General features: G+C 34.2%; 1 protein-coding gene and 1 non-coding gene across 2 annotated transcripts; one reads left to right on the forward strand and one right to left on the reverse strand.

Annotated features, from left to right (window-relative positions):
- Positions 1-1,463: 1,463 nt before the first annotated feature.
- On the forward strand, positions 1,464-1,659 carry LOC112781851 (U2 spliceosomal RNA). Its single transcript, XR_003192604.1, has one exon. It is a non-coding gene; the product is annotated as a U2 spliceosomal RNA (small nuclear RNA).
- Positions 1,660-13,016: 11,357 nt separating this feature from the next.
- On the reverse strand, positions 13,017-17,373 carry LOC112776439 (protein mago nashi homolog). The gene is made up of 3 exons (XM_025820602.2): positions 17,069-17,373; positions 15,349-15,525; positions 13,017-13,222 (listed from the first exon to the last, which is right to left on the reverse strand). Exons 1-3 carry the CDS (start codon positions 17,285-17,287, stop codon positions 13,163-13,165), a joined length of 456 nt encoding a protein of 151 aa, XP_025676387.1. The 5' UTR covers positions 17,288-17,373; the 3' UTR covers positions 13,017-13,162.
- Positions 17,374-24,792: the final 7,419 nt, after the last annotated feature.

Raw genomic sequence — 24,792 nt, forward strand, 5'->3', positions numbered from 1 at the left:
ATAATTATAATCACTAGTCATGTAAATTGTGGAGCTAATTTGTCTCACTTAAAAGTTTTTTTTTTTTAACGATTATTACAATACCTTACATAATTATAGATATAGATAATTTTATGATATGTGTAACTAAGAACAATTTTAATGGAGTATTTTTAGAATTCTAAATCTGTTTTGTATAATTGTATATGAAGTGAAATGCTTTCAAATTTTATTTTATATTAGAAATTATTAATAAAAAAATGAGGTCTCATTTTAAAGACTATTTTATTTTTGTGGATAATTTTGAGTTTTGAATTAATTAAAAAATAAGTTTGTTAAAAAAAAGCACTATCCTAATTTTTAGAATTTCAAAAATTAGAAATAAAAAAATTAATTTGAGTTGGCTTATTGTAGTTGGGTCCTTATCTTTTTTCTTAATTAAATATTAAATTATCACTTTGTACTAAAAATAATTGATAAAATGAGATCGGTCTTATTTTAGAGAGACTATTTTATTTTTATGGATAATTAATTAAAATTTACCATATTGTATAAAATTTAAATTAACATAAAACTAAATATTTGGATGATAAATCTCACAATTAGTCTCAAATTAATATTTATAATATATAATTTCACAAATATTGATGTAATCAGTTTATAAGACGTAAAATAAAATTGAACTAAAACTCAAGATTGTAGATGCTTTAAAAACAGAAATGTTTCGTAACAAAAAAATAAATTAAAAAATAGCTAAAATTACTAAATTAGTCTTATTTAATATTTATTAATTCAAGTAACAATTAATGAATACAAATAAAACAAAAATGCTGACTTTTTTTTTGTTTATCTAGTATCATCGCTCTAAAAAAATTGTCATGTGTCTCATTAACTACAATTATTTTGTTTTAAAATTAAAAGGCCTACCATTAAATCAAAAGTACCAATATTTGTATATAAATAAAGGCACCATCACATATTAAAATTTCTCACTTACTAAATTTTGTCGTTTAAAGTGTTCAAATGTTAGTATTGTAATCAAGTTTGTTCACTAGTCATATATATGTCCTTGAGGCTATACCATATGCCAACGAGAAATATATCAGCTATTAAGGAAGGAAGCAATGCACTTAGGCACTTTACTTAGCAGGACAAAAATCTGTTGAAAACTTGAAATGATGAGTAGAAGTGTAGAACCAAGGCTGAGCCTGAAGAATTGCATAAAAAGACTCATAGATATTACTTAATCTAGTTCCTGCATCTGTGGATCTCTATCATAAGGGAACTAAGAGAATGTTAATTAGGAAGAAATAGTGGACAAAACACGAGTAACACAACATTGCTGTATGTCAGGGAGCTATGTGGGTAGTGTTTTCTTTTTCTTTATATTATTACATCCTCACCATATGTCCTACATCGCTGAGACGAAATAGCAAAGAGGTAAGGCGTTAGCATAAAAGAAAAAATTGTTGATGTTTTAAAGCATACCTTTCTCGGCCTTTTGGCTAAGATCAAGTGTAGTATCTGTTCTTATCAGTTTAATATCTGATATGTGGGCCATTGGCTCACACGATATTAAATTTATTTTTTGAGGGTGATGGGCCATTACAGTAGCTTGCTACTGGGCCTGTCAAGCGTCGCCCAAGCCTTACACTGCTGCATGGGCCTGGCGCACCCTACAAATTCAGTTCAAAATGTTCTCCGGTTTTTTGTCTAAGCATGTTTTTTGTCTACATTTGATAACACTATAAAAATATATGAAATTTTAACAATAGAAGAATACTAATCGATTGTTATTATTTGAGGATAAAAAATCCTAATAAGCCAAGGCAAGAAATGTGTAACGTAAATATGCCAAATTGAAAATCGTTTCAGCAATAAGTTAAACGCTATTTTTATGTAATTAGAACCATGGTGGTTTGAATTAGGTGGAGAGGAACTTTGGGAGAGGAACTTTGAGTGTAATTCGAACTAATATGGTTCAAATTATTACCTAAATTTTCTTCATAAATCGAACCAGGTAGGTTCGAACCTTGGGTGCACATAGTTCGATCCAGAGAGGTTCGAATTATAGAGAGAGTCCGGCCTCAGTAATTCGAACTGGGCTGGTTCGAATTACACAAACCATAATTCGAACCGGGTTGGTTCGAATTAGTGGGAGAGAGACCTCTATATAACCGTTCTAAGCGTGAGTTGGTCTCATTAGATGGAGTAAGATGGCTAGTGAGGAGAGTTTTGTTGTTCTGGTTCACCGAGGATCCATTAAGAGGAAAACTCGTTCCGGAGTGAAGTTCACAGATAAGGATCCTCTCTGTATTGTCGTGAATCCAACGACAAGCTATGATGACCTTGTTAGATCTGTGCTGATGAAACTTGGCTTGGAAGGTGCGAAGCGGGTTAAGAAGTTTTTCTATCGCATTCCAGTCACGATCCTGCACGATACGGTGAAGTATGATTGTCTCACGATTGGTAGTGATGAGGACCTACAAGTCATGTTTCTTTGTCGGAGGCAGTTTCCGGAGGTGAGGACACCAGAATTGCTGGCAAAGCTTATTGATGTGGTATCCAGCTCAGGGGGTTCGAACCGGAATACAACCAATGTAGCCACGGCAGCTGGTTCCAGTTCCAGGGCTGCCGTGGCTTCTTCCTCCGTCCCAGTGTACGAGCCAGCGGTCCAACTTGTCGCCTCCCCGTCTTTTGCTGTTGATCTGAATGACGGCGTAGGCGACGAGGTAGGATCCTTTGATATTCTGCCGAACGCTTTAGAGGGCGTTCCACCGGTTGGCGTCGGAGACGGAGTCTTGGGTGATGCAGATGAGGACGACGTCGAGCCGGATACGATTGAGGATGACAGCGGCGACGAGGTTGGAGCGACTGGTCCTGCATTGGCGGGCGGTGGTTCTAGCTCTGGCACACAGCAGTATCCACCACATTTTTCCTCGTTGGACCTGGACGCCATGAGGCTTGAGGGGGTTTTAGGGCACGCTGTTGGATTCGGAGCTAGAGATGCGGAAGGGACTGCTGGTCTGACAGAGTTCCAGGTTGGTCAGCAATTCCAGGATAAAGACGAGGCCCTGTTAAGTGTGAAGCGTTACAGCATCCGGCGAGGGGTACAGTACAAGGTGCTGGAGTCCGATCACCGCCGGTATGTGGGCAAGTGTTCCGAGTTTGGGAATGGGTGCACATGGTTGATTCGACTGAGTCTCCGGAAGCGCAAGGGCATTTGGGAGGTCAAACGGTACAACGGACCTCACACTTGCCTGGCCACATCCATCTCGAGTGACCACAGGAGTTTGGATTATCATGTGATTTCGGCGTTCATTATGCCAATGGTTAGGGCTGACGCATCCGTGAGCATAAAGGTGCTCCTAAACGCCACGGCAGCGCACTTTGGTTTTAGGCCGACTTACAGGAGGGTATGGATGGCAAAGCAGAAGGCTATTGCCCTCATCTACGGTGACTGGGATGAGTCATACAACGACATACCTAGGTGGGTGTTGGGTGTCCAGCTGACGATGCCTGGAAGTGTTGCGGTCCTCAGGACGAGCCCGGTTCGAGTTGGAGGACAGGTGGATGAGTCTCAAGCGTATTTCCACAGACTTTTCTGGACTTTCCCTCCGTGCATCAAGGCATTCCGTCATTGCAAGTCGCTAGTCAGCATTGACGGCACACATCTGTATGGGAAGTATGGGGGAACGTTGCTCATCGCGATTGCACAGGACGAGAACTCCAACATTCTACCTGTCGCATTCGCACTAGTAGAGGGTGAGAATGCAGAGTCCTGGACATTCTTTCTCTCGCACCTTCGACAGCACGTGACCCCGCAGCCCGGTCTGCTGGTTATATTGGACAGGCACAACGGCATCAAGGCTGCGCTTGAGGCCCCTGACGGAGTTTGGTTACCGCCATCTGCGTACCGTGCATTCTGCATACGACACGTAGCGGCTAATTTTGCCCTTACCTTCAAGGGCAAAGACGCTAGGAGGCTTCTAGTGAATGCGGCGTATGCGAAGACCGAGGTTGAATTTGATTACTGGTTTGATATTCTGCGGTCTGAAGACCCGGCGATGTGTGAGTGGGCGAACCGGATTGATTACTCCTTGTGGACTCAACATCGTGATGAGGGGCGGAGATTCGGTCACATGACGACGAACATCTCCGAGTGTGTGAACTCAATCCTCAAGGGGGTCAGAAATCTCCCTGTAGCATCCCTAGTGAAGGCAACATATTGTAGGCTTGCGGAACTCTTTGTTCGCAAGGGGAGAGAGGCTGAGGCCCAAATGGGAACCGGACAACAATTCAGTCAGCATTTGGTGAAGTGTATTGAGGCCAACTTGAAGACGGCCAGGTGCTTCACGGTGACGTTGTATGACCGGGATAACTCCGAGTTCACCGTAGCAGAGACCACTCCGACTGGTTCTTTCTCCTTGGGTGCCTACAGAGTATCACTTGCCTCGCGGACATGTGACTGCGGGTACTTCCAGGCGCTTCATTTCCCGTGTCAGCACGCACTTGCATGCTGTGCCTACTCACGGGTCACCTGGACCTCTTACGTTCACAGCGTCTATCAGATTAGCTCGGTGTTCAGTGTGTATCGGATGGGATTCACACCTCCGATCCCGGAGGGCTTCTGGCCACCTTACGACGGGCCCACGATGATTCCGGACCCTGACAAGAGGCGTGCGAGAGAGGGTCGTCCTAGATCCACAAGGATACGGACGAATATGGACGAGGCAGATCCGAATCGGCCAAAGAGGTGCGGCCTATGTCGCCAACCCGGACACACACGACGTTGTTGCTCACAGGTTGGAGGATCGTCTCAGACAGGGCGCCATTAGTGGGCATGTTGTTAGTGTTAGTATTATTTACATTTTAGTTTTCCTGTTAGATGCAATGTTTGAGCACGTATGTAACTATTTGATCTATATACATTGTACTTTGATTGTTGCGAGTAGTAATGAATATGTTGTCTTTCATTATGAATACTGCTACAAGTTCCGTCGATGCAAATTTTAATAAGTAAAGGTAAACACTAAACTGTTTCATGATTCAATGATTATAAATAGTCAATGTCCCACAACACAAATAACAAATAACATAGGTAAACAGACTACAACATAACAAGAAAAGTACATATCACTATCATACATGATTGAACCATAGGGAACAAAATACATGAAACGTGAATCATCTAAACAGATGCGATTCAGTACCACAGCGACGGGCTACCCGTGCCCTCTGACCTCGCCGGATAAACGGCTCCTCATCCTCGATGTCATCCCCATCCTCCTGCGGGGAAGGCTGTGCAGGTGGCGCAACATGCAGGGGTGCCGCAGCCAGCCCTGCGACAGACTCTGATGCAGCGGTGAAGGCGGATGGAGGGGTACCTCTGAGACAGAACTGGTGACCACCGGATGACTATGGAGGCTCGTTCAGATCAACATCTAATGGGGCTTGTGTGCCTGAGGTCTGACCACCACTGCGGGGAGTGACGTCCCCCTGCATGATGGCGGTGATCTCCTCTAGGAAGCGTGGACTCCCGAAGTCCCCAACAAGCGTGTCTGACCCAATAAAGTCTGACCACTGTGATCCTGGGATAACCCAAGGTGTACCCCCCTGCTCAGGCTGGTCATCGGCTGGCACACCAACGAAGTAATGTCCAAGAGGGCCCGATCTAAGTCCAGCGTCACCCGTGTCAGCCCCGTCACCCATCCCTGTACCATACCACTCACCCCCATGACCGCCATCGTGTGTACTAGTACCCGCAGCTGCAACAGCCCCTGAACCACCCCCGCCAACGTGCCCATGCTAATCCTCGTCGTCGTCCCCACGGTCAGCACGCCCCCTCGCCCTACCTCCCTGGACTCGTCGTCCGCCTCTAACGGGACCGGCGTCGTGATCATCGTCCATAGCATGATCAGGCCACCTAAACTCACGCTGGCTCCGCCGTGTCCCCACACCCATCCTCCTCTCAACCCTACGCCTGTCCGGCACGTCCTCAGGACGATCCATGTCAGGAACTCGCCCCGGACCCCGCTGTGACGCCTCAACTGGAACCGAAACTGCTCTTGGATCCCCCAGCTGCGTGTCCGGAGATAAGAACCTCTTCCCATGCTGACTCCACCACTCAAGGAACTCATGCGACGGTCCGGGGTTGGCAACAACGTCGAACCTCAGCACACTCTCCTGACGAGAGTCCCAGTAGAGATGCCACTTTTGCAAATAAGACGGGAACCACCGATCGCCACCTCTCCCGTCCTTGGACATCAGAAAGTCGATGTTCAATGCGGGAAGCGGAGGGGGCTGTACCCCTCCAAACTGCGGAAGAACACGATCTATCTTATGCCACTCTATGACAACAAAGTAGATCAGCGCGGTCACAGAGCGCCACAACGCTATATGCCGAGGCTCCAAAACCTCTGGATGCAGAACCTAAAGTACGTCGGGGCTACTGTACGGTATCCATATAAACTGCACAACACAAGGAACCCACCCTTGTCAGGGCAACTGTTGGAACCAACTCGAAAAGCTTGCTTATAAAAGGACACTTGTTAACTAGCATATTCACCTCCCTGTCCTGTAACCGGTCTATCCTGAGCCTCCACATCGCCACTCTAGGACCCTTCTCGCTCCCGGAAGGGTTGTAACCTGACCATCTGCAACATACACATGTGTTACATCAACTGAAATATGTGTTTAGAGTATGCAATAGACTATTAATGAAATGCAGTGTTGTGTGTAAAATTGAAATAGAGAAGGCCGCTTCTAGTACCTCGAGACCAACGGCCAACGTCTCATATCCTGTAGGCCTAAACCGAGGAAAGCGCCAAAAGATCCAAGACTGAAGTAGCTGAAGCGGGCCCGCTAACTTGACGACATGTCTGTTCGCCACTCGGCACATGCACCGGTACAACCAAGCCAGTGCTGCAGAACCCCAGCTGTAGGTACCCAGCTCCTCCAGCCTCGCTACGTACGGAAGCCATTTGATGTGAATCCGGTTCCCGGACTTGTCCGCAAACAGCTGCGTGCCCAACAACATCATGATGTACGCACGGGCATATCGGCGCACAGTCTCCTCATCTGCATCCTCAGGGCACTCACCAAAAGTCTCCTGAAACCAGCTGCAGTTCACTGCGTACTTCTGAACCTGACTAGGAGGAGGTATAACTCCGAGCAACTCCTGGAACCAGACCCAGGCTGGACGGCCACCCTCGATGTATATATGGAACTCTGACAGGCACCCGCTCACGTAACGGCCGTCTACTGGCAAACCCAGCTGGTATGCCACGTCCTGGAGTGTGATCGTGCACTCTCCGAACGGCATATGAAACGTGTGCGTCTCGGGACGCCATCGCTCCACGAATGCACTGACAAGGGCCTCGTCTAGCCGGAACCATCGGTCGTTCAACCTTGCAAGATGGTATAGACCTGCCATCTGCAAGTACGGAACGTATCTGTCATCAAGTCGCATGCCCTGCTGCCGCCGCATGCTCCTAATGCATCGCTGGGGCTGCGCATGAAATGAAAAAAAAAAGGGATGAAGAGAAAAAAAAATAGTCTTAACTTATATGGTTTAGTACTCACTACGTACCCTGTGATATACTGAAAAAAAAGTATACTTTAAAAGGGATGAAGAGAAAAAAAATAGTCTTAACTTATATGGTTTAGTACTCACTACGTACTCTGTGATATACTGTACTGTACTCTAACTTTTAACAAACAGAGAATTTATTATTATAATGTATGCATTATAATAAACTTTTAATTTTTTTATTTTTATTATTAAAAATAAAAATAAATAAATTTATTAATAAAAATATTAAATAAAAGATATATTGATATTTTTAAATTTAAACCATATAATTTGAACCGATAATTTGATTCAATACAGTTCAATAAATAAAAAATAATTAAAATCAAACCAAAAGAATTTAAGAATTGGGACACTTATTTCAATTAGGCGGCCGAAGACATAAGGATGTCTCTATTTAACTAGCGGGCAAACCCTAAACCATTCACCTCTCTTTTTTTTGTCAAGGGTGTCTTTATTTAACTGGCGGATGAATCCTAAACACTTCCGTCCTTCACCTTGTCTTTATTTTACGGGCGTAAAAACTCTAAACCCTTCACCTCCCTTCTTTTTTTTTTTCTCTTTATTTAAATGGCGGGCAAACCCTAAAACCTTCACCTCCCCTTCTTGGTTTTTGTCACTTCTTCGTTTAATTTATTATTATAATGCATACATTATTATAAATTAAATTTTTTTATAATGTATGCATATAATGAATTTTCTATTTATATTTGTTAAAAATTGAGACCGAATTACAAGTCAAAGTACAATATATCACAGAGTACGTAGTGAGTACTAAATCATATAAATTAAAACTATTTTTTTCTCTTCATCCCTTCTAAGGTATACTGATATTAATAAAAATAAAAATAAATAAATTTATTAATAAAAATATTAAATAAAAGATGTATTGATATTTTTAAATTTAAACCATATAATTTGAACCGATAATTTGATTGAATACAGTTCAATAAATAAAAAATAATTAAAATCAAACCAAAAGAATTTAAGAATTGGGACACTTATTTCAATTAGGTGGCAGAAGACGTAAGGATGTCTCTATTTAACTAGCGGGCAAACCCTAAACCATTCACCTCTCTTTTTTGTCTTTTTTTTTTTGTCAAGGGTGTCTTTATTTAACTGGCGGATAAATCCTAAACACTTCCGTCCTTCACCTTGTCTTTATTTAACGGGCGGAAAAACTCTAAACCCTTCACCTCCCTTCTTTTTTTGTCTTTATTTAAATGGCGGGCAAACCCTAAAACCTTCACCTCCCCTTCTTGGTTTTTGTCACTTCTTCGTTTAATTTATTATTATAATGCATACATTATTATAAATTAAATTTTTTTATAATGTATGCATATAATGAATTCTCTATTTATATTTGTTAAAAATTGAGACCGAATTACAAGTCAGAGTACAATATATCACAAAGTACGTAGTGAGTACTAAATCATATAAATTAAAACTATTTTTTTCTCTTCATCCCTTCTAAGGTATACTGATATTAATAAAAATAAAAATAAATAAATTTATTAATAAAAATATTAAATAAAAGATGTATTGATATTTTTAAATTTAAACCATATAATTTGAACCGATAATTTGATTCAATACAGTTCAATAAATAAAAAATAATTAAAATCAAACCAAAAGAATTTAAGAATTGGGACACTTATTTCAATTAGGTGGCGGAAGACATAAGGATGTCTCTATTTAACTTGCGGGCAAACCCTAAACCATTCACCTCTCTTTTTTTTTTTGTCAAGGGTGTCTTTATTTAACTGGCGGATAAATCCTAAACACTTCCGTCCTTCACCTTGTCTTTATTTAACGGGCGGAAAAACTCTAAACCCTTCACCTCCCTTCTTTTTTTGTCTTTATTTAAATGGCGGGCAAACCCTAAAACCTTCACCTCCTCTTCTTCGTTTTTGTCACTTCTTCGTTTAATTTATTATTATAATGCATACATTATTATAAATTAAATTTTTTTTATAATGTATGCATATAATGAATTCTCTATTTATATTTGTTAAAAATTGAGACCGAATTGCAAGTCAGAGTACAATATATCACAGAGTACGTATTGAGTACTAAATCATATAAATTAAAACTATTTTTTTCTCTTCATCCCTTCTAAGATATACTGATATTAATAAAAATAAAAATAAATAAATTTATTAATAAAAATATTAAATAAAAGATATATTGATATTTTTAAATTTAAACCATATAATTTGAACCGATAATTTGATTCTATACAATTCAATAAATAAAAAATAATTAAAACCAAACCAAAAGAATTTAAGAATTGGGACACTTATTTCAATTAGGTGGCGGAAGACATAAGAATGTCTCTATTTAACTGGCGGCCAAACCCTAAACCATTCACCTCTCGTTTTTTGTCAAGGGTGTCTTTATTTAACTGGCGGGTAAATCCTAAACCTTTCCGTCCTTCACCTTGTCTTTATTTAACGGGCGGGAAAATTCTAAACCCTTCACCTCCCTTCTTCTTTTTTGTCTTTATTTAAATGGCGGGCAAACCCTAAAACCTTCACCTCCCCTTCTTCGTTTTTGTCACTTCTTCGTTTAATTTATTATTATAATGCATATATTATAATAAATTAAATTTTTTTATAATATATGCATATAATAAATTTTCTATTTATATTTGTTGAAAATTGAGACCGAATTGCAAGTCAGAGTACAGTATATCACATCACAGAGTACGTAGTGAGTACTAAATCATATAAATTAAGACTATTTTTTTTTTTCTTCATCCCTTCTAAGGTATACTTTTTTTTCCTTAAAAATCGCTTCATTCTTAATTTTTGTATGTAAACCATATGAATGCAAAAAAATATATATATATTTCATTTACTCTCAATCTTTCTTTGACTGTGTCTTAATCCAGTATAAATAAACATCTTTTGTACTATTACAAATTGTTAAAAAAGTTATAACCACTTTTCTTATAGTTATCATAAAAATGAAAGAATTTTTGGCATGGTTAATTATGAGTCATTTTTTCTTGCAATTTTATAGAGAAAAAAATAAAAGTAATCCATCATTAATTTTTTTTTTTTGTGACAATACATCATTAATTTAATAAATGAAAAAAGATACAAAGAGATAAAAAAAATTAATAAAAGTAGACAAATAGCTGAAAAAAGAGAATGGAATAAGAAAGAAGACGAAGTGATTGGAAGTGCGAAATAGGAATAAGAAAACATAAATCGTGGTAGCCAGGAGGAATTTATATTCAGAGCTTTTTCTTCATAAACTGTGGTGATCAAGCACGGTTTATGGCTGAAAACCGTCCAAAACTCTCACAGTTTATGAACAAATCCGAAACCGTTGATAGCTCCCACGGTTTACATAATAAATAAAACAGGACACTCACGTAAAGAAATTCTATTTGTTGCAATCGGGTAAAGATTTTTCTCATTTAATTTATTTAAATATATTGCCCAAATAGTAATGCAGAAGCCAGAGAGAGTTTTGAGCCTGAGTTCCCGCAGTTCAATTGCTTTACCATTTTTAATTGGAATCCAATGGAATGAAACATAAACTTTACCATTTGGTTGATTCCAGTATTTCATTAAAACATGAGTAATATGAACTACCGAGTATATTAGGTGGGCAATGTAATCATAAATGCTATACATATGTTCCAATTTCCTTCAACGACTTTCATTTTTCTATGTAACATGTAGCTGGAATTATTTCCTTATGCTGAAAAATTATTCAATGGATTCAACTTGGTTTACATAAAGTATACTTATCCGTCAATTATATAAGCGTATGGTATGTAACTATGTATCAAATGTGTAATTTCATCACAAATCTTACAATGACAACAACATATACAACCTCACAAACAAAAGGCGTAGTCATAAGTTTAATTTAGAGGTTAATTTTGACGTACTAACAGTGTAAAATATTTTACACAGTCATACAATTACATTTGTTCTTTTGGATGATCATTCACGCAATCAATATAAAATGTAACTATTTTTACTAATGTAGCGTTACGAAATTAAATGCATGTATAAAATTATTTTACACTGACAATGCAACAAAATTAAATTCTTAATTTATAAACCAAAACGAGAGAAGGAAAAAGAAAACCTTTTTTAAAGCATTGTTAGTAAAGAACTAAAGTAAACTCTCCAACTACTACAATAAAAAAAGTTTGTTAAGTCCAAATTACCCTCATTGTAGTCTTTTCTATTTGGACCCTTTTCCATATTTTATTGTAACAGTTGATTGTAGGATTATTTTTAGTTGTTTAAAGAACAATTCCGTGTAAAAGTTTTAATTTCGTCGCTAATTTTGTTTTTTCAGTAGATAAACAAAGTCATAAATAGACATCCAAACAAACATAAGTTATAATTTTTTTTTTATGAATTTTAGTTTTAGAAGCAACAAAATGGTAAGGGAAAAGAAAGTAAAATTTGTAACATTAGCCAGTAGAGGTGTTTGCGACGCGATTTGGATCAATTTTGAGTAAAAAACTCATCCGATCCAAACACTAATTTTACTTGCAGTGCAATTTAGATTGGATGACTTTTAAAAAAAAAAATCCGATCCGATCCGATCCAATTTCAAGCAGTTTGAATTGGATTGGATTTACAGTTTTGTAAATTAAAAAAATTAAATACATATAACAAGTCTTACGTCAAATTTTAAATAAATAACAATGATATAACAAGTCTTAACAATATCTTAAAAAGTCAACGACAACATAACAATAGAATTAAAATGATAGGTTAGTTAATGTAAATAAATAAATAAATAATATTTTGAACATAAAATATTTATTAAATAATAATAATACATGAATAATATAAAAATGTATAACAAATTGAACATGTTATAAGTATAATTGTAAATATAATAATAAAATAATAATATTATAACACATTGTGCAGTTTAGATTGGATTGGACCGGTTATGAAAGGTAGATCCGAAATCCGATCCAATCCAGCGGTTTACAACAAATAAAATTCAATCAAATCCGAATTAGTACGGTTTTAATCGATTTTCGGTTTAAATTGAATTAGATGAACGATTTAATTTAGATTGGTTTAGATTTGAACACCCCTATTAAGCACCCCTATTAAGCAGTACACACCACTTCTAGAGTATTTTGTTAGAGCCTAATTATAAATTTTTTTTCCACTTAAAACAGATTTTATAAAATATAATAAGACATGTGATACCTATCTAGAGTAAAAGTCATAATAGTTTTAAAAGACTTCTCTTAGACATTAAAAAATTGAAGATTATGCCTCAACTTCATTGATCTTTTCTTACTTATTTTTTGTAGGAGGATCACTTATCCTCCCTTCTTGTGACATTTTTTTCTCCTTCTATATATATATCAAAAACTAAGTTAAAAAAGAAAAAAGAAACAATTCCCAACGTTATATTATACCAAGATAAAGAAAAAGAACAATGACTCTGCACGAAAAAGCAATCCACTCAACTTTTTGGTACATCCACTCAAATCAGAAAGTTCCAATAACTGTCACATGTTAAACTGTAATTGGTTGTTGTTACACAAGTACAACTACCCCAAGAGGTTGAACAGATAACATTGAAAACATCTTATATAGGTTTAATCTTGAAGTGAAGGGAAATAAGAGAGAACACAAAGCATTTCAAATCCTGCAAATGCATGAAAATATGATCAGAATAAACGCAAGTCAGGTGTTGTTTACAGCAAGTAAAACTAAATAATTGCATTCCAAGGAGAACCCACTAATGAATGATTATGTAAATTAACTTTTACGATCCATTATCACGCTATCTGTCATGTTTAGAAGTTAGGTACTCATTCGGATTTAGCTTTGATTACGTACTAATCATATTCAAAACTAGTCTGGAGTCCTAATTCAACCATATAAGATGTCATTTTACTTATTGAGCTCTCATTCATGAAAATTCCTAATGTAAAAGTCTACAAAAACGTCAATGATAACACTATGTATGACTTTTAAATAGACACAAACCTATTGCACAAAATAGCCCAAAGCATGCTTCAACCAATGACATGAAATAAACTTTGCACAACGAGTCAATAAAAAACACTCTAATTCATGAACAAAAGATAACAATTGTTACTCTACTTCTCACTCAAGCGAACTTCTCTAATATAATCACCAGGGTCAGAATAATTCTTAATAACTTCCAACTAAATCTACATTTGACCTTAACTCAACATTTAGCTCCGTTTGGCCTATATGACAGTAGAAGAACAAAATCCTCAGTCGATTTGATTATTGATTTCCTTTATTTACCTATGGTAAAAGAGAAAAATTGCATGAAATATCTGTGTAATGCTCTAGGATCTATGACAAATGTGAACGCTCCTGTGGGAGAGTTAGAGCTCCTCAAGTCTCTACACGTTTTCTCAAGCGACAACACAAGGATCCACCTTGCTTCAGATCTTTTATTCCATAACCTCCCCTTGTTACCACCGTTCCTCCCCAAAAATAACTAACTTCCTTCAAATAGTGGCTGCATTATTAGTTACAGCAGTTCAAATATGGAGCCCAATTCCCCTCCCTCCTGTTAATTCTTACATACACTTCTCCTACAAATGGTTACTTAACATATTTTCCTTCAACTCAAACATGAGATCATATGATCTTCTCTCTGCATCATATGTCAAAAACTAATGCTTATTATTCCATGCATAATGAATATCTTAATTTCACAAGAAATATGAAAGGAATTTTCTACTAGCTGTCAAGCATTCTCTTCATCTAGTTGATTGAGTTGAATAAATGTATATATTTCAAGGTAAGAAATTCACAATATTGAAACATATAGTAAAATGTCAATGAAGAAGGTGCACAACAGAGAACATGGAAGAGAAGTACTGGATAGGAAATCAGCTGTTAACTAATTCTGTTAAAAATTGTAATGACACGAACAGAATGAGAGGAGAGGAAAATAGGAGATTGGCCAAAGCTTGGAGACGGATTTCAAAGTCAGAAAGGAAGTTAGGTCATGAAAGAAGGCAAAACTCTCAAAAGTTCCTTTAATATGACTCTGAGTTAAACATGTATAAAAGAAAGAAACATGAAAGTAAAATCAATGAGAATAAAGTGGACAGGAATGAAGTTGTGAAGAGTTTGGACGGTGCTATATAGACTACTGCAACTTTTTTTGGCATCATAAAGACACAAGATGAGTTGTTTGCCAAAGAGTTGCCCAAAAATATCTAATTGGGCATTAAGGATTATTGTTTTTTAGAAGAGAGAACACAAAAAGGAGCTAAGACAAGAAGGTGCTTATAGAGTTAAAATCTTTTCTTCAGTGATAGTAACAGCAAAAAAACTGGAAATCAAGTCAGATCATCTAGCACAGGAGCGATATAAAATTGATATAATGATCATATGATATGCTTTTAGTTCATCTACTTCCAGATATAGCATTTGACCAAAGCAAAAAGCATACGAAACACCATTTAAGCGGTGATGAAAGTTAGTTAGAAAATTTCTACCAGAAGCATCTCCATAGAGAAGTTGGTGTGTGTGTGTGTGTGTGTGTGTATAAGTGAATATAGTAAGAATGAAATAGAATAAATGTTCACTTTTTCCAGGAGGAGAAAACAAAAACAAAGTTTTGCACTTTACTATATACAAACAACTGGTGCAAGGATTATTTCTCAGTATAAATATTTGCAGCAACCAAAGGTGAAAAAAGGGGACATATGCACCATACAAAATTACCTAGACAGGATCTGACAAAATAAATCCATCAAAAGCAACTATCAATCAGCTTACCTGAACAAGGTAGTAAAAGATGCGAAGACCTTCTGGATCTGCACTACTCTGAACATCCACCAGAGACCCAATCTTGGAGGTTGTGAAGGAGATGTGCTCGTTTCCCATCACAATCTCAAGCTCCTGCCTGCCAACACGGTCAGGTTCCGGCCAGTTGTTATCATCTTCCTTCATGATCTGAACAAGACCAACTCATCAGAAAGCAGAACAAAGCAAAAACAAAAACCCTCAAAAGACTTTTGAGAAGGAATGGGTTAAAATACTCAAAATAGGCATCGCTCAAGTGACGGGTTATGAACTAACAAGGCACCACAGAATCAAATTAGAAAATCTACATGATAGTTATTGCAGCATAGTGTGTCATGGCTATGTTTCCATTGTTATCCAAGCACAGCTTGGTTCAAAATGAAATAAGAGGAGTTTAGCAGTCTGTTAGATGTATGCATCTAGAGGAAGAACATGCAAAAAATAATAATGCCCAAACATCTTTACTTGAGAGACAATCCTTTTCCTAACCTATGGCACAATCTTAAACTATTACATAAAATCATGAATAGTAAAAGAAGCTTGCAAGTTTTCATAAAGATGAACGGTTTATGGGTGTAAACTTGTAGTGAGAACATATTCTGGGTGCTGCTGCTCCACGTGATGCAATCTTCTTATAAGTACCATATCAGGACTGTTCAAAAGGTTTCTGGTGCCGGCAATTCGGCAAAAATAACACTATATTCTATCATAAGATCAACAAAACGGCAAACACTACAAATATACAGCAATTTCTTAATTCAGCTCATCATTATCAACATGCTTAAACGAATTGTACCATAGATGTCGAACACAAGAAGATTCCAATTTAAATGGTACACAGCACAACATCTTTGCTTAAGATTCAAGGGCAGATGAAGAAACTAAACATTGTCGGTTCATTGTCACCGATGCCATACAGTTGAAAAGAATGAGAGCATTACGAGAACAAGTTAACCCATTATGACAACTAACACAGAAGATAACAAGTGCAAGCATAAAAAAGAACAAATAAAAAAAACACAATCTCTTTCCGGATCAAAAGGAGAATTTGAAACTTGAAAGTAACAAACTCATTACAAAACAAGTGGCACCTCACCAATCACAATCCAAACGAGCTAGACACGAATTTTGCACAAAATGAACAATCTTATCAGCATTCCTTTATTGGACAAGTTCATCTCTTCCCATGCCAAAAAACCACATATATTACAGGTTTTCTACGGTAAGCCTAATTTATCCCCATCATTTTCTGAATGGTAATAGAAATTGTTTTTTTCAGGACCTAAGAAACTATGCTCTCCCATGTTTTTTAATTATTAACAATATTAGAGATTTACTGAAAAACAAAAAAGCACAGTAAGTAAACCCCCAAATTCTACTAAAATCCACGGATTTAAACTTCGATTGCGCTGCGCAAAACAGCAGCAACCGATGCAGTGGGCACCGCAACAGAAATCGATCTAAAACCTGACTCTAAGAATCTAAACCCTCAGAAATTCAAATTCTGACAATAGCCTCTCTCAATTTTTTTTACTATTCTAAATAATTTTTTGGTTGTACTTCGCAAATCTGAGGCGGCAATACCGAAATGCGCTTCTCACTCAAACAAAACAAATAAATAAATAAATTGAAGATTATAACCCTAAAAGTTAAAGAAAAGGAAGAAAAGAGCGTGTGAGTTAGTGTCGTTTACCTCGCTGTCGGAGATGATACGACGGCACTCGCGGAGAACGGCAGGGGTGAGGTAAACCTCCTTGCGGATGATGGTGTCGTTTTTGTAGTTGGAGTTGTTGGCGTATCGGAGCTTGCCATCTGGCCTGAACTCGAACTCCAAGAACTCGTGACCGAACTTCCCTTTGTGTCCCACGTAATATCGAAGGTAGAACTCTCCGTTCTCCTCTTCGCTCGTCATTTCTCTGCTTTTCTCTTCTCTTTTGGGTTTCGCTTTCTCTCTGCACAACGACGCAGAGAAAAAGAAAGCCAAAGAAGCAGTGGTAATTTGGTAAATATGCGTTGAGGTGTGTAAATCCCTAAATGGGCTGAAAGCCCAATATCCATCTGAACCAAGGATGCCAACAATAATTATCAAGCCCAATTAATAAAAAATGAAACAGCCCATAGGAATTAAGTAAATATCATTTTTGATCCGCCAGATTCATCACTATTTTTTTAAAGGACAAAGCATTCCCTGGGAAAAAAAAAAAAAAGGACAAAATATTTTTCATCTAAAAATTCTTAACTGATCTCCAATTATTTAGATAACTGGTGTAAGCGCCTCTTACACTGAGGCATGTTAATGTGTCGAGGATTATTTAGACTAGTAATAAGAGTCTCTTAGACTAATTAATTGAATACTTAAAGAATGATTGGAGATTTTTAAATTGTAAAAAAGTGACTAGTAAATAGTAATAGAAGTTGGTTAGATTACTTATTTCGATAATTAGAGATCGATTAAAAAATTTTAAATTCTAAAATAGTGTTTGATCATCTCAACAAATCGTCAGGAATCGAAAATAATATTTATTTTAATATTTTTTTAAAAAATTTCATATAAATTATCATATTACTTTGATTTCAAGAATTAATATGATATTAAAATATAAAATAATTTTTAATAAAATTTAACAAAAATAATTTTTTTATAATAGTTTCTTTTGTTATGATAATAAAAAAGGTAATTTAAGAGTAACTAGCTCAAATTAAATTGTACTTGTTCAAATTAATTTTAATAAAAGAGTAAAAAATTTAAAAATTTTACTCATAATTCATTAAAAAAACATCTACAAATTTAACTACTAATATTATTTAAAAAATAATTAAAAAATAAGATTTTAATACAAATATTTCAATTTAATCACAAAATATATATATTATTATTAGTGAATAATTATTATACTTTAAAAAAAATAAAATTATTACTCATTGATTTTATTATTTTTAATATTAAAAATAGTTAACTTTAAATTTAATTCATTTTGTAAAATTTTTATAATAAAAATTATCATACATATTTTCATTTAAAAAATAAAAAAACTTTATATATTTTTGCATATGATCCTGTGCATGCATATGTTAATTCTGAATTAAATATTGAGTTCAATAATGTTTATTTTTATCTTTCATAACATTATTTTTAAATAGAAAATACTATTTGTCTTTTAAATTTTTAATTTTTAGTCAATTTTTTATTTTTTCTCTTTTCTAAAGATTGAATAATAGATAATTTTTAAAAGATATTTAATTATAATTTAGATTTTTTTTTATTCTTTTTGCTCGTTTGGGCGCCATTATTTTGATAAAAAAAATATTTTTTCAATGAAAAAATATATTTTCTTATTTTTTATTGTGTTTGAAAAATTTCTAATAGTAAAAATAAAAACACTAGAAAGATAAAAAAAAATTATCTTTTTTAAAAAGCTGTAATTTATATTTTTTTTTAAATATTTTTTATATAATAAATAAATAAAAAAGTACTTTTATATTGTTATACCCAAACATAATTGATAAATAAAAAGATTTTTTTACATAAGATATTCAAACATAAAATTACTTTTATTTTTTCATAAAATCTTTTAAAAAAAAATATCTAACAAAAAAATATCTTTTTTTAAAAGCTCACCCAAACATAACCTTTGTCACAGGGTTAAGATATCTTATCTTATTAGTCTATTAAGCCGGCTCTCCTTTTCCGTATAAATTATAACTAAGTAGGGCACTAAGTAACTAATATTCACAGTCTATGTATTGTATCCGGTCTCTCCCCCTTGACTCATCACTCATAAACCGTCGTGACTCTTTCCAGCTTTCCGGCGCCACTCCCTAATCCGCCGCAACACCACTCTGTCACATTTTTTTTTTCTCACTCTTTCAAGTGACTGTTAATTGTCGTTTCTGATTTTGAATCATAAATCATAAACCTTAAACTCTAAATACAAGTGATGGCTGCACTCTCTGCGTCGCAGCCATGAGCTTGCTATTGTATGTAGCGGTTGCATCATTGTGCTGTGTGTGTGGCTATCAATAATTCAATATATCAACGAGTTGTTTCGACCTTGCAAGCCCATACATCGTACACTGCTTTCTCGTGGTTGATGATGTTGCAGTTTATTATTCTTTTTCTTTGTTATGTTAATTTCATGTATTTTCTTTATTTTTTTTCGTCCCACTTGTGGAATTTTGTTGTGTTACTTTTTATTCTTTTCTTTCTTGACTCTGTCTTTGGGTTAACTCGCTACTGCTCCACATTTCTATTTTATATACTCAACTAGTTTTGAATTGTATATAATATAATTTGAGTTTTTTAAACTGAGTTTCTTGTTATTATTATTATTATTATTATTATTGATTTGTATGCATGACTAATAACAATTACCTCGATCCATGAGGTTGCAATGATCTAGGGCCTCTTAAAAATTGGTGTACTTTTTTGTTTTTTTTTTTTGTCTTAAGATTTGGTGTATTTGATTCTATGGTTTTGGATTTAGAGGAGTGTTAGGGGCAGCAAATTTTGTGATTTGTAACTATCAATTAGTCATTATTAGTATTTTTAATAATGTAAGATTTCATTCTTGTGCGATTACTCATTTTTCTTTTGCTAGTTAAGTAATTTTAATAAAAGTTCTGACTCCTAAACTTTCTATTGGATTTAACTATTTAAGTGACAAATTCTTTTTATTTGTTTTATATTTGAGTTAATAGTAATTTTTTTACTAAAAATATTAGATTTCATAATATTTTTCTTTCATTAAAATCACTTCCTATTCCAATTATTAGAGCATTGTTTGAGGCTCTTCCAAATTCTGTCTCTCTACTGTCACAAGTACATCATGAATTTTTCCAAATTCCTATTCCAATATATTAATCACATAATATTTCACATTATTTATACAAATTTTTTATTTATAAATAAAATAAACATAATATTTATGGATATAGACATACTTAAAAAAAAAATAGATTTTTTACTGATTATACATATTTTGTTCACACATAAAATGAAATAGTTATGAACGTATCTCATTTGCACTGTTAATAAAATAAGACCGTATTTTACCATACGATTTAGATCGATATAGATAATAAAAATCGATATAATTTATTACTATTTTTTTTGTGACTTATAATTTATTACTATTTGAATTATATTAGTTTAATTTTTAATATATAATTTAATCTAATATAAAAAAAAAGTTGCAATTTATATAGTTTCAATTTGAATTTATTTTTTAAATCAATGTAATGCAATACTAATCAATAAAATTTAAATTAAAATCACACAAATAAGCGGACATAAACAAGATCAAAATAACCTTACATCATTTAAAACCACACCTTCCTTTCTATTAACACCACAATCTCTCTCAAAAAATTTTAAATTCATTCCCATAAAAATTCACTACTTAATTTTTGTATTCATTTTAGACACATAAAATACACTAATTTAATATTTTTAGATATAATATTTATATTTATATTTCATCTGTGAAATATAATTTTATGTCTTTATATTTCTGTCACAGTATTCTATATCTGTAAATAAACATGACCTAAATTACAACATTAACGTTTGATATCATTTTTAAGATTAACTTATAACTCTCTAAAAAGTTATTTAAAATACTTATAGAAAAGTTAACAACAACAACAACAACAACAACAACAATAATAATAATAATATTGTTCAATAAAGTTATTAGAAATTATTCTATAAAAAACTCAAAGTTTAAATCATTTAATATTTTTATATTTAATATAACTTAACTTGGTGTGATAGCTATGAATGAAGTATAATCAACGTTATTATTTTTCTATTTTCATTTGAATCTCAATTTGATCACCAAATTATCAATTAACTCATCAAAAAGCTATCGAGATTTTTACTTCATAATTAGACTAACTTAACATACACATCTATGTAGCATATACATATTATTTTTCTTTGATTTATAATGTGCACAAAAATCATGTTAACAAAAAAAAAGTGCGTCAAATTTGCATTTTTTGTAGTGAATTACGACGAAAAATGGACCGGAGACTATTATATCTGACAGAGAAAAATATATATTGGGAATTAATCTGTGTATTAATTTTTTTTTTTGGAATTAAAATGTCCGCTTTTAAAATCTTTAAGGATTGATTTGGATAATTATTCTACTAGAAAATAGACTAGAGACGATTTGTCTGTCGGAATAAAATTTTGAGAATATTTTTTTATATTAATTTTTCTTAAAAACTCAAATATCCGCTTTTAAAATTTTTAGAGATTGGTTTAGATAAAATTTAAAATGCAGTATCTCTCGTTCTTTTTGTTAAAATTTAAAATTTAGTAACTACTAACGCTCGTTATCTTTTTGTTAAAATTTAAAATTTAAATATATGTATAAAAATTAGAAATATTATTTAAATTCATGTATAAAAATTTAGATGAATTATTTAAATTAAACTGATATGATCTAAATCATAATAAATTATATCAATATTTATTTTTAAATTGATCCAAACTATATTGTAAAATACAATTTTATTTCATTGACAGTAAAAAAAATTATAAATATATCTTGTTTTCATTATTAATAAGATACGTTTAAAAAAATTCTAAATTTATTTTGTGAGCAAACGAGATACATGTTTAAAATTTTTATACTATCTTATTGACAAAAAAAATAAGATATATTTATAATTATCTTATTTTTAATATTAACGAGATAAGTAAAAATTATTTGGGTATCTTTATATCTATAAATATTTTATTTTATTTTATTTATTTATAAAAAAAATCCTCATTTATACTAGTGTATTTATAGATACTACTGATTCATTTTATTATTTATTAAATATATGTAGAAATAATAAAAATATAATTTTAGTTGAGATAGCAATTAGTTTATGATTTAATTAAGAGATTTTTAGATTCACATCTTAAAATAATAAAAAAATAATATTTTATATAATAAAAGATATTTTAACAAAGAAAATTACATACCAATTCTTCACCTTCTTCTTATATCTTTATTACATAGAGCATTAATCATTATCATTATACTATTTTACAACATGTAACATTTTATCATAAAAAATATTGATTTAGTGTATTCTGATAGGATTAATCTTAGCATACAAGCGATTAACATTTACAAGTGTTACAAGTTTCGAAATTTACTAAATCCTAAACGCGCTCCAATTTTTACGTACAACTCACGCATTATATAACAGAACATTATATCAATCAAAATCAATTAACGCGCGAATAATATAATTTCTAATTTTCAAAAGATTTCGTTACCTTCTTCGAATCTCTTGCCAAGTTTTTCGTTCTCCTTCTTGCGTTCTTCCCTTGTATTTTCGATCGTTCTTACTTCTGCGTTTATCACTGCTTTGTTCGTCATCATTCACCTCAATTTCTCTCACTGTAACTCTAGCTTCGTTTTATTTCGATTTTCTGGTTTCTGAAATCAAAATCTGAACGAACCTTGAAGATAATGGATGATTCAACCTCAGATTGTCAGCTCGATCAGGGCAAAGTGGATTTTGAATTTGAATCGAACGAAGTTCCTGAGGTTTGATTTAGATTCAGCTAATTAATATTAATATGAATTTGATGCAGTTATTCGTCTATGATTGTCTAGCTGAATAATTCGTGAACATAGACTGTGAAATTAATGCGCGAACATAATCTGTGGATTGAATCTAATGTATTAGTTTTGATTAATTATCTGCAATTTATAGCAGACGCTCGGGTGTAGATCAGAACTTTTTGGGTGTATTTTTAGGAAAGTTTGGGTGTATTTTAGGGGGGAGTTTGGGTGTATTTACAGTTTATGATTTTTCTTGTTATTTTAGTTGATTTGTTGTCGTAACGGGTGTAGATCAGGAGTCCTTGGGGTGTATTTTACTTTGATTGTTATTTTTTTATGAGGTGCAGAAATTATATAGTATTTTCTTGTTTTTAAACATGTTGTATTTCTGCAGCCCCTCTCTGTTATTGATGAGCAGCTTGTTTCCAAGGTTGGAATGACCTTTAAAACCCTTGAAGATACTGCAAAATTTTACAAGGACTATGCCAAAGCTACAGGTTTTTCTACAAGAGTTCGGAGCACAAATAAAAAGGGAAACGAAATTAAGAATCAATTGATCACATGTAGCAAAGAGGAAAAATGGAAATCTAAAATATCTTCGACTGAGAAGACAAATCCCACAGCTGGTTTAAATTGTCCTGCAAGAATTTATATACACACATTGAAAGATGTTGGTGCTTGGATCATTTCAAAGGTCGTGCTGCATTCACACCCTTGCTGTCCAACTCAAGCAGAGATGCTCAAACAGCACAGGGAACTAAGCATGTCCGTTCGTCGTACAATAGAGAATAACGAGGAAGCCGGTATCAGACCAAGCAAAACATTCCAATCATTCGTTGCGGCAGCTGGGGGTCACCGCGAGTTAAATTTTATTGAAAAGGATGTGAGGAATTACATCATGAGAGAAGTGCGAAATGTTTCAGAACAAGAAGATGCAAAGGAATTCGGGAAATATTTATTGAGAATGAAAGAGAAGAATCATAATTTCTTTTTCGAGCTCGAAATCGAGGACGATCAATCGATTAAGCTTGCTTTTTGGGCCAATGCAAGGAGCAGAGCTGCCTTTGAGTATTTCGGAGATGTTATTTCATTTGACACCACATACAATACAAACAGGTAATATGCTGTTCTTGTTTATGCTGCTAAATTAATTTTGTTCTATGAATCTGCTGCAGAGGTGTATATTGGATCTTCCTTGGGTGTATAAATTCATTATATGGATGTACGTAATGATTTTCATTCTACAATGTCGTAATTTGTTTCAGGTATAATTTGGTTTGTGGTTCTTTCGTCGGGGTGAATCACCACGGTCAGTCAATACTTCTTGGATGCGCTTTGATGACAAACGAAGAAATTGAGTCGTTCAAATGGTTATTTCAATGTTGGCTTCGTTGCATGTGAGAAAATGCTCCGAAAGGGTTTCTCACCGATCAATGCACGTCAATGAAAAGGGCTATAGAGGCTTGTATGCCAACAACAATTCACTGTTAGTGTATTTGGCACATCACGAAGAAGATCCCAAGCAAATTAAATGGGTACAAGGGACATGCTGAAATTGAACAAGAATTGAGCCAAGTTGTTTGGAACTCTCATAGTAAAGATTCATTTGATAGGAATTGGAATGATTTTCTGCGGAATTTTGGTCTTCTGGACAACAAGTGGCTTTCAGGTAATGTTGTTTAAAATCTGCAGCAGAGGTGTAAATTGCATGTTTTTTCGGGTGAATTTATAGTCCGTTTTTGGGTGTATTCTACAGATCTCTATGAAGACCGTCATATATGGGTTCCAATCTATTTGGATCACCACTTCTGGGCAGGGATGAAAAGCACACAAAGGAGTGAAA

The sequence above is a fragment of the Arachis hypogaea genome, chromosome 19 (genome assembly GCF_003086295.3).
Source record: "Arachis hypogaea cultivar Tifrunner chromosome 19, arahy.Tifrunner.gnm2.J5K5, whole genome shotgun sequence".
Taxonomy (NCBI): domain Eukaryota; kingdom Viridiplantae; phylum Streptophyta; class Magnoliopsida; order Fabales; family Fabaceae; genus Arachis; species Arachis hypogaea.

Excerpts from the sequence above, each read along its gene's own strand:
- LOC112776439 (XM_025820602.2), bottom strand. The coding sequence starts at position 17,287 with ATGACGAGCGAAGAGGAGAACGGAGAGTTCTACCTTCGATATTACGTG. Across the intron at positions 15,526-17,068 it reads GTATCATCTCCGACAGCGAG|ATCATGAAGGAAGATGATAA; the intron begins GTAAACGACACT and ends GGTCTTGTTCAG. Across the intron at positions 13,223-15,348 it reads TCTTTTACTACCTTGTTCAG|GATTTGAAATGCTTTGTGTT; the intron begins GTAAGCTGATTG and ends ATGCATTTGCAG.